General features: G+C 43.7%; 2 protein-coding genes across 4 annotated transcripts in view; one reads left to right on the forward strand and one right to left on the reverse strand.

The window, feature by feature from the left end:
- Positions 1-12,107, forward strand: part of Gan (gigaxonin) — a 383,888-nt gene that overhangs the window by 242,855 nt on the left and 128,926 nt on the right. The gene's annotated exons all lie outside the window — the stretch shown is intronic.
- The window catches only part of Pkd1l3 (polycystin 1 like 3, transient receptor potential channel interacting), an 81,925-nt gene that overhangs the window by 62,754 nt on the left and 7,064 nt on the right, over positions 1-12,107 (reverse strand). For 2 of the 3 annotated variants that reach the window (XM_076838826.2, XM_076838827.2), the window contains exons 5-7: positions 10,229-10,376; positions 2,794-3,014; positions 426-830 (exon numbers count right to left, since the gene is read on the reverse strand). In XM_076838826.2, coding sequence (XP_076694941.2) covers positions 426-830; positions 2,794-3,014; positions 10,229-10,376 — 774 coding nt within the window. Of the gene's footprint in view, positions 1-425; positions 831-2,793; positions 3,024-10,228; positions 10,377-12,107 lie in introns of all 3 variants that reach the window. The other variant, XM_076838825.2, reaches the window with a different exon arrangement.

Below are 12,107 nucleotides of genomic sequence, written 5' to 3' on the forward strand. Positions count from 1 at the left end.
GATAGTTGTTGGAAGAAATTGGAATATATACTACTCTTTTCCAGTGGTCCTAAAAGAGGGTAATTTTGTCTTTCAGGGGACATCTGTCAATGTCTAGGAACATTTTTGGCTGTCACAACTTGGGGGACTGCTATTACTTGCATCTAGAGGTAGAAGCCAAGGATGCTGCTACAGTGCATGGGACCACCCCTGACTGTGACAAGGAATTGCCCAGTGCCAAATGTCAGGAGTGCCAAAGTTGAGAAACCCCGCAGCTATAACTGTCGAAGGGCACATAACGTGTCTCATCCTCACTGCGTGACCCAGGCAGGACCACCCATGAGCCATGCTTGTATCTAGGACACACTGAAACCTGACTGGCAGAACCCTGGGCTCCAAGTCAGAAAGGGAAGAGAAGGGAAGTTGCATGGGTTGCCACCAAGTACCTTCAACAGGAACTGCCACGTGGTAAATCCAAGATGGCTCCCCCAAATCCTCTTCCATTTGGGAGAAGTTTCCATTGAGTCCCACCACCTCAAAAGTCAGCTCCTCAGGGGTGCCGTGAGCCACTGAGACATTGATCAGTAGGTCCTGTCCCAGTTCTACAAGGTCCGAAGCCCAGGAGGCCTGCAGTCCTGACAGCAGCTCCACAAAGTGGACAGTGATGTTCCCAGAGAGTGCCGAGGCGGTGCTGTTGCTGCTGGCTTGGATCTGCAGGTGGTGGACCCCGGGGCCCATCCGTTCCTGAGCATCCGTGTCCAGGGTCAGATTATAGGGTAGTGAGCCCCTCTGGGTGGCAGACTCAGCCAGAGTTATGTTGCCCGAAAGCACAGTGTAAGTCACTCTTGTTCCTATTTGGGGTAAGAAGAATTTAAAAACATTGATAACAACCATGCAGCCGCTTGTACTTTGATAGTTCATACTCAAGGTTTGATGTCTGATTCTAGGTGTAGATATGCATACAGAAAGAGATATAAAGAAATATGTAAGGACATTACCCACTTCCCAATGTTAACAGTGACTATTTCTGAGCATTGGGTTGATGAGTGATTTTTTGGCGGGGGGGGGGGGGGTCCTCTAATTTATTTCTACTATGCACATGTTACCTTTTTTTTTTTTTTTTTTTTTTTGTACTAGGGGTTAAACCCAGGAGTATTCTACCACTGAGGTACATCCCCAGCCCTTTTTATACTTTGTTTTGAGACAGGGTTTTGCTAAGTTGAACTTGTGATCCTCCTGCCTCGGCCTCCCAAGTAGCTGGGGTCACAGGTGTGTACTGCCATATGTTACCCTTGAACTTAGAAGTGTGTAACAAAACTATTAGAACATTTTGTTGATAGGGATGTCCTTAGGGAAGAAGCTGAAAAGGCAGCATCTCTGAGGGGTGGACTGGTTTTTATGCATGAGAATGGGCCTCAAGTCTTATTTCAGTGGTAGCAAGTGGAGGCTTTTCTTCCTCCTCCACCATGACTGCCTGAAGCCTGCAACAGGAAAACTCAGTCTCTTTACCTTGGGTGGGTGCTCCCTCATAGTTGGCAGATAGGAATCCTTACTGGGTGCTAAATATCATAAGAATCTTAAAATCTCATTTATACCAAAAAATTAGAATTCCTTCCAAGCTAGTATATTTCTAATTCAGATGATAATGAAGAAGGAGGAGGAGAAATTATTTGTACAAAATTATATTTATATAATAAATAGATAAAAGTTTGTTTTAGGCTTCCCCAGGTTCACAATATCATCCTTCTTCAGCCAGCAAACAATCAAGAGCAGAAGGGAGTACCGTGAGCACTGTCCAGGCCTTTTACCCCTCCACTAAGGTACTGCTGGAGCGGCCTCCCGGTGGTAAGTAGTCACGTCCCCATTTCCACAGCTCTGTGATGCGTCACTGACATCACCAGGCTTTTACAGATCTCACATTGGACCTGTGCCTCATCAAAAGATGCTGCCCTGGATAAGGATGGGTCTTAGCCAGGAAGTCTCTACAAGAGACTTTAAAATAACAACTGAAACAGTGTGAGCACCAGCCAATAGAATAGATGGTCTGAGGCATCAGAATGAACACTGTAGCCAATCAGAATGAATTCTGTAACAAATTAGAATGGATGCCATGACCAATCAGAATGACACCGTGACCAATCAGAAATGCTACTATGACCAATCAAAATAGATGCCATGAATCTAATCTGAATCAAAATGGACACCTTGGCCAATAAAAAAATAGACACGATGACCAATCAGAATGAGGTCTGTAACCAATTGGAAACAGCATTGGGTGGACCATCACTGTAACAGCTGGTGTGGTGGTGCCAGTGTGTACAGTGAATGTTAGTCATGACTGCAGCAAGATGACCATGCCCTGCTGGCTGATGCTGGCTACACTAAGATAGGGTCAGCCTAGCTAGAGTCATCTCAGTCCCACCTCATCCCATTAAAATTCCCCCAACAGGAAGTGGCATGGAAGTTGTTCTTGTGATGGGTCTATGGGCAGGCAAAGAAGGGCTTGGGAAGGCTGGGAACTCTCATTGACTCACTAGCCTTGTGACTCTGGGCACATTTTTTAACCTTTCTGTGTCACCATTTCTTCATCTATAAAAATGGAGATAATACTAGTATGCACTTAGTAGGCTAGCATAAGAAAAGCACCTAGAACGGTTCATGGCACATATAGATGCTAAATAAATGAATAAATGGTAGCTTAATTCAAAGTGATCACTGTTGTTATTTATCAAAGCCTGGTAGTTACCTAGACAGACTCAGAGGAAATCGAGGACCCTGCAGCTTGCCTTGACCTCCCCAGTGCTGCAGACTCACCTCCATCAAGCTCCACCTGAATCCACAGAGGCTCCCCAAAGACAGCCCGGCAGAGAGGGCTGGCTCCTGATCTGGACTGGCCGGCACACCCAGTGACACTGAGCTTCTCCATCTTATCTCGCACTGTTACTTGCTTTTGAGCTGTCACATGCCACTCGCTGGTTGTGCACTCCGCAAACACAGTGAATTCCCCAGGAGATGTGAACTGGTGGATCATGGTGCTGGACAAACTGCCGCCACAGTCAGAAATGTTATTAGCATTGGGGATGCATGGGCACATGCGCGCGCGCGCGCACACACACACACACACACACACACACACACTCACACGTGACTCACATCTCCAGGCTCTGCAAAGAGAAAAGATGAAGGGGAATGCCCAGCTCTCAGTGTTAGGGAAGGTTACCCTGAGACCTCCAGGACAGGGGAAGAGTGGTAGAAACGGCACTTGTCAGGGAGGCGAGTCTCAGGTGCAAGTCCCTTTCCTGTCGTTTCTTCCCCTCTCTGCCTCATCTTCCTTCTTGTTTCATCTGTGAAATACAGTGCTCCAGACTATCTCTCTCAGCCTTATTTTCCCCATTTATAAAATAGAATCAGATTCTAAACATACCAGAGTTGCAGGCATGTTTGGCTTCTTATTTTCAAGGTGCTAATTAAAAAACTCTCCCATGGCCCACAAAGATCCACAGACCTCTCCTTCCTCACCTGCAACCCTCATCTCCTGCCTCTTTCCCCTTGTCTAACTATACTGGTCACCCAGACCACTGTCCATTTTCTGGACCACGCCGCCTTTCTGCTTCAAGACTGCCAAATGTGTGGTTCCTCACTAGGAAGTCTCTTGTCCCCTCTCCTTGTTCATTCTCAGATGGCTCCTTGGGTCCTCCACTTAAACCTCACTTCCTAATGGAAGCCTCCTTAAACCAAGGACTAAGTCAGACTCCTATAAAAGGAGCTTCTTTGCTTCTCTTGGGGGCACACATGTCTTTTGTGTTGCTGGCTCTGTGTTATCCTCTGCCAGTGGGCTCAGTGAGGACAGTTCCAGATCTGCCACGCCCCCCAACAGATAACAGAATCCACAGAGGCTCAAGTCTCTTTATGAAATGGCACAGCATTTGCCTATAACCAATATATGACATCCTGTGTACTTTAAAGTCGCCAGATCACTTAAAATATTAGTATAATGTAAATGCTAATAGTTATTATACTATATTTTTATGTTTACATTTTATTGTTTTAATTTTTATTAGATTTTTTTCCCAAATATTTTCTATCTGGTTGGTTGAATCTGCAGATGCAGACCCATGAATCTGGTGGGCTAACTGGACCTGGGGCCTCCACATACTATCTAGAACATGATTAGTGCTCAAGAAATATGCAGCAAGTGAACATATTTGTGAAAAAGCTTAGAAAGGTAATCCCTTTCCCAGGGTTGGTCAAGATGGGAGTAAGCCCATTACAGCCTGTATCTTCCACTGATTTAAACTACAAGGCTTGGCAGAAGACAAAAACTACCCAAGGACTTTAAAAAAGTAAACAACAGTGAGCAGATTGGGAAGAAAGTCAAAATGTGAAGAATGACCCATAAAGATGGTAGTTTCCTGTTTTGTTTTGCATTTTTTTCCCTCTCTTGGCTTTGATCCAAAGGTAGCCTAAATCATGAAATGTATAGGGAATAAAGAAAGAGCAAAAACCCCAGGAGAAACCCCTTCTCTCTTTAGGAAGGGGACCAGGACCATGTAAGTCTGAGAATACGGGGGAAGTCTCCAGTTTTGCTTTGTTTTGTTTCTTGTTCACCTCTCTTAGACTGTCCCGAGACTATCCCCTCTCTAGGAGCTGCATTAACAGCATAGGGTAATGCAACTCTAAATTATCAATAGAAAGCCCATCTTTCATGGGGTTGGGGATCTCATGAAAATCAAAGAGAGATCAGTAGACAAAAGGGACCAACAACAGGTGGGAGGTGGGGAGGGAGAGGGAAAGTGCTGGGGAGTAATAATGGCCAAATTATATTGTTACATTGTGTGCATCTACTAATATATAACAACAAATCCCATCATCATCTACAACTATAAATGCACCTATTTAAAAAACGTGGGAAGCCAGGCACGGCGGGCACATGCCTATAATCACAGTGGCTTGGGAGGATAAGGCAGGAGGATTGCAAGTTCAAAGCCAGGCAAGGTGCTGAGCAACTCACTGAGACCCTGTTTCTAAATAAAAACAAAATAGGGCTGGGGATGTGGCTCAGTGGTCAAGTGCACCCAAGTTCAATGCCCAGTACCAAAAAAAAAAAAAAAAAGAAAGTCCAACTTTCTGCCCAGAGGAAATACAAATGTAGTAGAAAGATCCAGAGAGAATTCCCTAATTTGTGACTGAACCAGCAAAAAACACAAGCTCACCTCCAAACTGCACATGTGCAGAAATAGACCCCAAAGAAACACCACAGGCTTTGTGAACTAAACTACAATAAAACCATGACCCTGGGAGTTGCATGCACAGGACAGATTCAAACATCTCTGAAAACTGAACTGACATTGAAACTACTTCAGAGCAGACAGCTCAGACATGTGATGGGACCTATCTGGGTCAGTTGCCTGTTAAAACAAATAAATGTTAAAAATAAACTTCCGGAAGATTTCAACAAGACCCAGAATTTCAGAACATATTACTCAAAACGTTCAGAATGCAATCCAAAATTACTTGATACATGAAGAACCAAGAAAATGTGACCAAACTTCAGGGGAAAATGAAATCAGAAGTCAGTCTTGAGATGTTGAAATTACCAGATGAGGACTTCAGTCATGTTATAAGCATGTTCTGTGAGGTCAAAGTAAACCATCTTGAAATGAGTGGAAAGGCATGCATTTTCAGCAGAGAAACAGAAACTACAAAAAAGAATCAGATGGAAATTTTACAACTGAAAATATACAATATATGAAATAAGAAATTCACTTGGTGAGTTCAATAGCAGAATAGAGATGAAAGAGAGAAATGTCAGTGAACTTGAAGATAGACCAAGAGAAGTCCAATCTGAAGAACAGAGAAAACATTAAATGAACAGAGTGGGATAGGTATGGTGGTACATGACTGTAACCCCAGCATCTTAGGAGGCTGAGGGAGGATAGCATGTTTGAGGCCAGCAGAGGCAACTTAGCGAGACCCTGTCTCAAAATTTAAAAATACCTGGGAATGTGGGTCACTGGTAGCGCACTCCTGGGTTAAATACACAGTACCCCAAAACAGAGTGTCGGCAACCTATGCAACAATATCAAAAGATCTAACCTGTGTGTCATTGGAGCCTCAGAGAAGAAATAAGATTCATGTAGAAAAATATATTTGAAGAAATAACGTGGAAACCTCTCAAACATGACAAAAGACATATTTACAGATCTTAGAGGCTCAATGAACCCCAAACAGGGAAATAAAGTAAGCCATACCCATATCTATAATAATCAAACTGCTGAAGTTGAGATAAGGGGAAAATGTCTTGAAAGTAGCCAGGAAAAAAAAAGATGATATGTTACATACTAAAAAAAAAAAAAAAAAAAAGTTTTGAATGACTCTAGATTTCTCAATACAAACTGTGGATGTCAGAAGACACTGAAACATGTCTAAACAGCTGAAAAGGATAGAGTTGTCAACACAGATCTCTAGATCCAGAAAAAAATATCTTCTAGGAATTAAGGCAAAATAAAGACATTCTCAGGCACACTAAGAGAACTTGTTGCTAGCTAGTCTCCTCTGAAAGAAATGCTATTGGAAGCTGTTCCCAGCTGAAGGGAGATAACAGAAGCACATGTGGAACTTCAAGAATGAAGGAAGAGCACAAGATATGTAATATGTGGTTGGATGTATAGACTGCTTTTCCCATCTTAAATTCTTTCAAATACAGATGGCTGTTGAAGCGAGTTTTCAGTGTACCTGGATGTCATATCCATGACAAGTACAGCATGCAGGAGTGTGGGTCCTATGGAGTAAAGAGGGAGCCTGGTAAGGCTTTAACACTTTACCTAATGGCATAAAATGTTAACTCTATGTAGACCATGAAAGGTTCAGTATGTATATTGTAAACCCTGCATTAACCACTGACAGAGTAATGCAAAGAAATACAGCCAGAAGTTAAAGTTAAAATGGAATGCTAAAATCTTTCAAATCATCCAAAAGAAGACAGGAAAGGGGAGCAGAAGAAATAAAAACAGGGGGCAAACAGAAAACAAATTTTAAAATGATGGGACCTCAATCTAACTACAGCAGCAATTACATTAATTGTAAGTGGTCTAAATACACCAAAGCTTCTGCCTCATTGGCTCTTAAGAAACCAAGACCTAACCATGTGCTATCCACAAGAAGTTCACTTTAAACATAGCCACATGGCCTAATTGAAATAAAGGAATGAAAGATAAATCAGCAAGCACTGAGTTGGAGAATATCAGACAATGTAGATTTCAGAACAGGAAAACAGGAACCCTCTGTGGAAATGTGAAGGGTGTATGTATCAGTGATCTATCTGGAAGAAGCCTTTTATACCTTTCTCTGAACTCTGATATCAGCTGAAATTGCCCAGGACTAAAAGGCAGAGAAATGCACCTTTCCTAATTTCTCCCTCAGCAATCTCACCAGAGGGAGAAGAGTGCAAAGTGGTTTTAGAAACTGCTGCCAGCCAAGGGAGATCTGCTCAGAATATAGAGAGGGAGAGGGAGAAGGAGAGGGAGAGGGAGAAGGAGAGGGAGAGGGAGAGAGGGGGAGGAGGGAGAGAGAAAAAGAGAAGGGGGGAGGGAGACAGAGAAAACAACTTAAAAATTCATAGTGTGATCCTATACGATGCTAAGACCCAGCATTTCCTTTCTTGGATATAAATCTAATATATGTACAAAAAGGTGGGCTAGAATGTTGGTAGCCATACGATTTGTAATAGCCAAGAATGAAACACCATCCAAATGTTTCACCAACACTAGAATGCAAAAAGTTGAAGAATATTCACACTGTAGAATGTTATGTAGCAATGAGAAAAAGAAATCAGAATTATATGTGATATGAACAGATCCAAAAATGTAATGTTGAGCAGAAGTCAAATAGAGTATATTCTCTATGATTCCATTTACTTAAGCTTCAAATGCAGCTTACACTCACCTGTGAGGTTAAGGAATTAGGGCAGTGGTTATCCTTGAGGCTGGACGGGGACTGAGAGGGATGTTGGGAAGGCTGGTCACCTGCCTTTCCCAGTCCGGTCGCTGGTTACATGTGTGTTCATTATGTAACAAGGGATTAAGCCCTACCTTTTTATTCACTTTTCTGTATGTATGTTGTACTTCAAAAGAAAGGTTAAAGAAATAGCTCAAGACGCTAGGGGCTCTATGTTTGCACTCATGGCTAATATTTACCTTTAATAAGATGTAATTTTCTTTGAAGAAAAGCTCATATTTCTGGCCTTTGCTCCTAGTAGCTACCTGTCTAGAATGCCATAGTCTGTGTCACTTTGTTATGTCACTGAGAAGTGGCCCACCATGTTGGTAGATGAAGCCCTCTGACCAAGCCGGGCAGTGGGATGGAGCGGAAAGAGTGGGGAACCGGGATCACATCTCCTAGGGAATCCACTGGTTACCTGCAGGACCTAAGATCCTGATATCTAACCTAATGTCTCAACTAAGCTCCTGGAGCCTTGATTTCCTGGTCCACACAATGGAGACAGAACTGGCCTTGGCAGGGTTGTTATTAGGTTTAAATGATACAATTCTGAGGAAGCATCTGGTATATAATAGACCCAAATATTGTGGTTTTTGTTTAACAGGATACCATTGTGTACTACTTGGCCTATGAAATAAAAGTATTATTCACTTTCATGTAATATTGATATAATTATTAGAATTAAGGAATCAACTCTGCCAGTTATTTTCTTCTTTGTGGTCTCATATGCTCCTTAAAATTATCCAGTGAGTATAATAACACTAGAAATCATATTAACAACATAGGCCATATAATTCCCGGCCTAAAATCTCTTCTCTGCTCCTCTGTAGTGGATGCTTCAAGTGTGTTGCCCAAGTTCCCCAAGATTGGAGGCAGCGTTCCTCCAGGCCCCACGGCTGAACCCAACTCCAGGGACCCCTTAGTCACAGGAAGATGCCTCACCCCAGGTAACATCCCCTTCCCAGCACATCTGCTTGCAGTGACTGCTCGATGCCAGGGGTAAGTGTCCCCTCTCTGGCCTCAACTCAAGAGGCCCCTAAGAGCCACCCCACTCGGGTCTCCATGGCATTGGTGGGACGTCAGTGGAGGCTGCTTGCAGTTCCACTTCTCCTCGGCCCCTCTTGGCACCCCTCCCATGTTGCAGTTCAGTCTTTTTCCTGGCACTCAACCTGCGCACCTTCCTCTGCTCTCCTTAGACCGGCTGGCACAAAGGCCCCCTGGACAGGGGCCCTGGTGAGTTTTCTGGCATCTCTGATTTTTCCACATCCCCTGAATGCCCAGTAGAATGAGATATTATCAGTCATGGGAGCACGCCACGGCTCTCAGGCCCAGGCTGTCTCCTTCCCTAGACCTGCTGCTCCTGCCTTAGCATTCTGGCCCCCAACCCAAAGGACTTCCACTCCAGAGTCCTTTCTGAGCTTCACCTACTGTCACCTCTGTGCCTCCCCAAACAGCCTGTGCACACTAGGTCACTCTAAGGCTTGTGTTGTCTTGTGAATTACGGGTCTCCCACAAGTTTCTCAGCTGTGTGTAAGTGGCAGCTCTGAATGAGGATGAAATAATGGTGTCAACCCCCCAATCTGCCAGTGGGTGGCGCTTGGTTACCCAATACTGAACTTGAACAAACTGCCTTGTGTAAATTTGTCCCCTAAGGCCCATGATATAATCTCAGAAATGCAGAAAGCTTTTCTTAATAGAGAAACGAAGATCTCCCTGTATAAATGAATACAAGGCTCAAAGAACGTCAAGCAGGAAGGCAGTCCTAAAGGAGGATTTCTGACTTCCAAGACACCATTTCCACTTGAGGCTAGGGTCTCCCCCTCAACTCATGTATATATCTGCAGTGGACCTGGAGGGTCAGATTTTAAAATCCCTTTATCTTAGACTAATGAGGAGTTAATCAAAAGTAGGAATTGGTATAACATGTGAAAGAAAAGCAGAGTCACATCCACACAAAGCATGTGACTTCTGTGTACTTAGAGTCCATGCCCTATTGCAAATTGAGAAGCAAGATTGCTGGCGTTGACAAGAGAGCATCTGAGATATGACCTCAATGTTAGAAGCCATGTGGGTAGCTTTGAGATCCCACAAACTTTTACATGAAATACCAGGAAAGTCAACCCAGATCAGAAAAGTCACCCAGCCCAAGAACCATGAGTCACTAAGTTCTTGGGCGGGGGCGGGGGCGGGTTCATTACATGGCAACAACTGACTGATACAATCCAACTCCAGGCTCAGAGAGTCCTCTTACCTGGGAGGGTAGTAGGGATCAAGAGTGTGGCCGTCTCCCATGCCGAGTACACAGGACAGATTTCCAATGTAGGGAGAGAGGAGCCATGTCAAGGAGATGGTGACATTGTCAAAGATGAAACTCCCATTTGTCACCACCAGTCGCAGGCCTGCAGATCCAAACATAAGACACCCAATGCTCTTGCAAAGCAAATTGCACATTTCTGCTTAAAACCCACCCTATTCTACCACTTGACCTTTATTTTTATATGGGACATTTAAAGTTTATTTTTGGTTTTAAAAGTTCTTTAAAATTTTATTTCCATTCAAAGATAGTATGAGTGTGACATGTATAAAGGGCACAGAATGAAAAGCCAGCCTCCCCTGTACTCTTGTCCCTCAGCTCTGGTTCTCTGCCAGAGCAGCCATAGCTACCAGCCCAGGTTCACCTTCCAGAGACAGCTGCACACACAGCACACAGTCCTACTTCATTTACACACATGGTGCCTGCTGAATTCACTGTTCAGCACCTTGACTTTTCTTTATTTAGCACACCTGAGACTGCTCTGAAGGACCACAGTTAGAACTGCCTTGTTCTTTTTAATAGCTACACAGTGTACCCTGACTTATAAAGCCAGGATTCTACTGATTGTCCCAATGATTTTATGATGGTTAAAAAGACAAAAGGCAAAACCCCTTTAAGAAACTCTACTTGGCTAAGGTGGCAGATGAATCATGTAAGCTACTTAGTGCACATTAAATTTTATAAAACCTTGAACTTCAAAACTTGGCACAGAGGATGGGCTGAGGGAAGTGGACTTAGCTGTGGCTCCCCGTGGCCCTGGGCTAATCCAGGCACTGCAGTCTTTCAGTGCTTGGCACTGTAATGTCAGTGGAAAGGACCTTCTGGAGCTGGTCTGAAAGCCATCAGGGCCTGACTCAGAGTTTTCTGAAGATGCTCAGGATGCAGCTAGGCCCCCTGAATACAGTCAGCAGGGCACCAGATAAAGTCCCTTCCTTCACAAATCAGAAACCAAATGAGCGGAACATACTGGTTCACAAGGGAGCAGGATGTTCAAAATCAGGGTAGGGGCAGGAAATCTGGTCCACATTGTCATCAGATCCAGCATACCCTTGTGCTCTAAGTGACACATTTGTCTAGCGACAGCAATGCTGCAGCTGGCAGATCTCCAAGGGGCACCCTTTGTTCACTAGCAAAACCACCAAATGGAAATTGCTGCCAAAACACGTGGCCCTCTCCCCAGAAAACAGAATGGACACATCTTACTTGCTCTTAATTCCCCCAGCCACATTCAGCAAACTCATGACGCTGGTAAAACCTGTCTTCACTGCCACCCTCCCTTTTCTGCACCCTGTCATTGGTGGATCCTCCCTCCTTCTTCTATCCTAGATGTACCCTGGCAACCCCAGCATTCCTTGGCTCATATTTTCCCTTCAGAGCTCTTGTCCCTATTGCTTGTGTCCACAGTAGAAGCTGTTGTTCTATGTGATTTGTCAGATGGTGGCTCAGGGTGGTTTCACAGCCTTAAGGGAAGCTGGTACTTTCCCACCCTGTTTATGGGATGCAACCACTTTAGAGGGCAATGCCTGTTACTCTTTAAATGCACACACACTGTGATCCAGCACTCCCACTGGTAAGGATCTCTCCTCTAAAATTTTTTTTTAAAAAATAACTAAGTTGTAGACCACTATGTTTCACATGATATATTTTTATAAAAAATATAGGCAAATACATTCATACATAGCCATGTCTATGCAAACATTTTAAAAAGCAGGAAAGTTTCTATTCTAAATAATTAATAGTGTTTCCTTATGGGGAACAGGATTGTCAAATTGAAGGGAATATTTTTTCCTTTTTAATTTATAAAGCTTTTATTTTT

This window comes from Callospermophilus lateralis, chromosome 18 (genome assembly GCF_048772815.1).
Source record: "Callospermophilus lateralis isolate mCalLat2 chromosome 18, mCalLat2.hap1, whole genome shotgun sequence".
Classification (NCBI taxonomy): Eukaryota; Metazoa; Chordata; class Mammalia; order Rodentia; family Sciuridae; genus Callospermophilus; species Callospermophilus lateralis.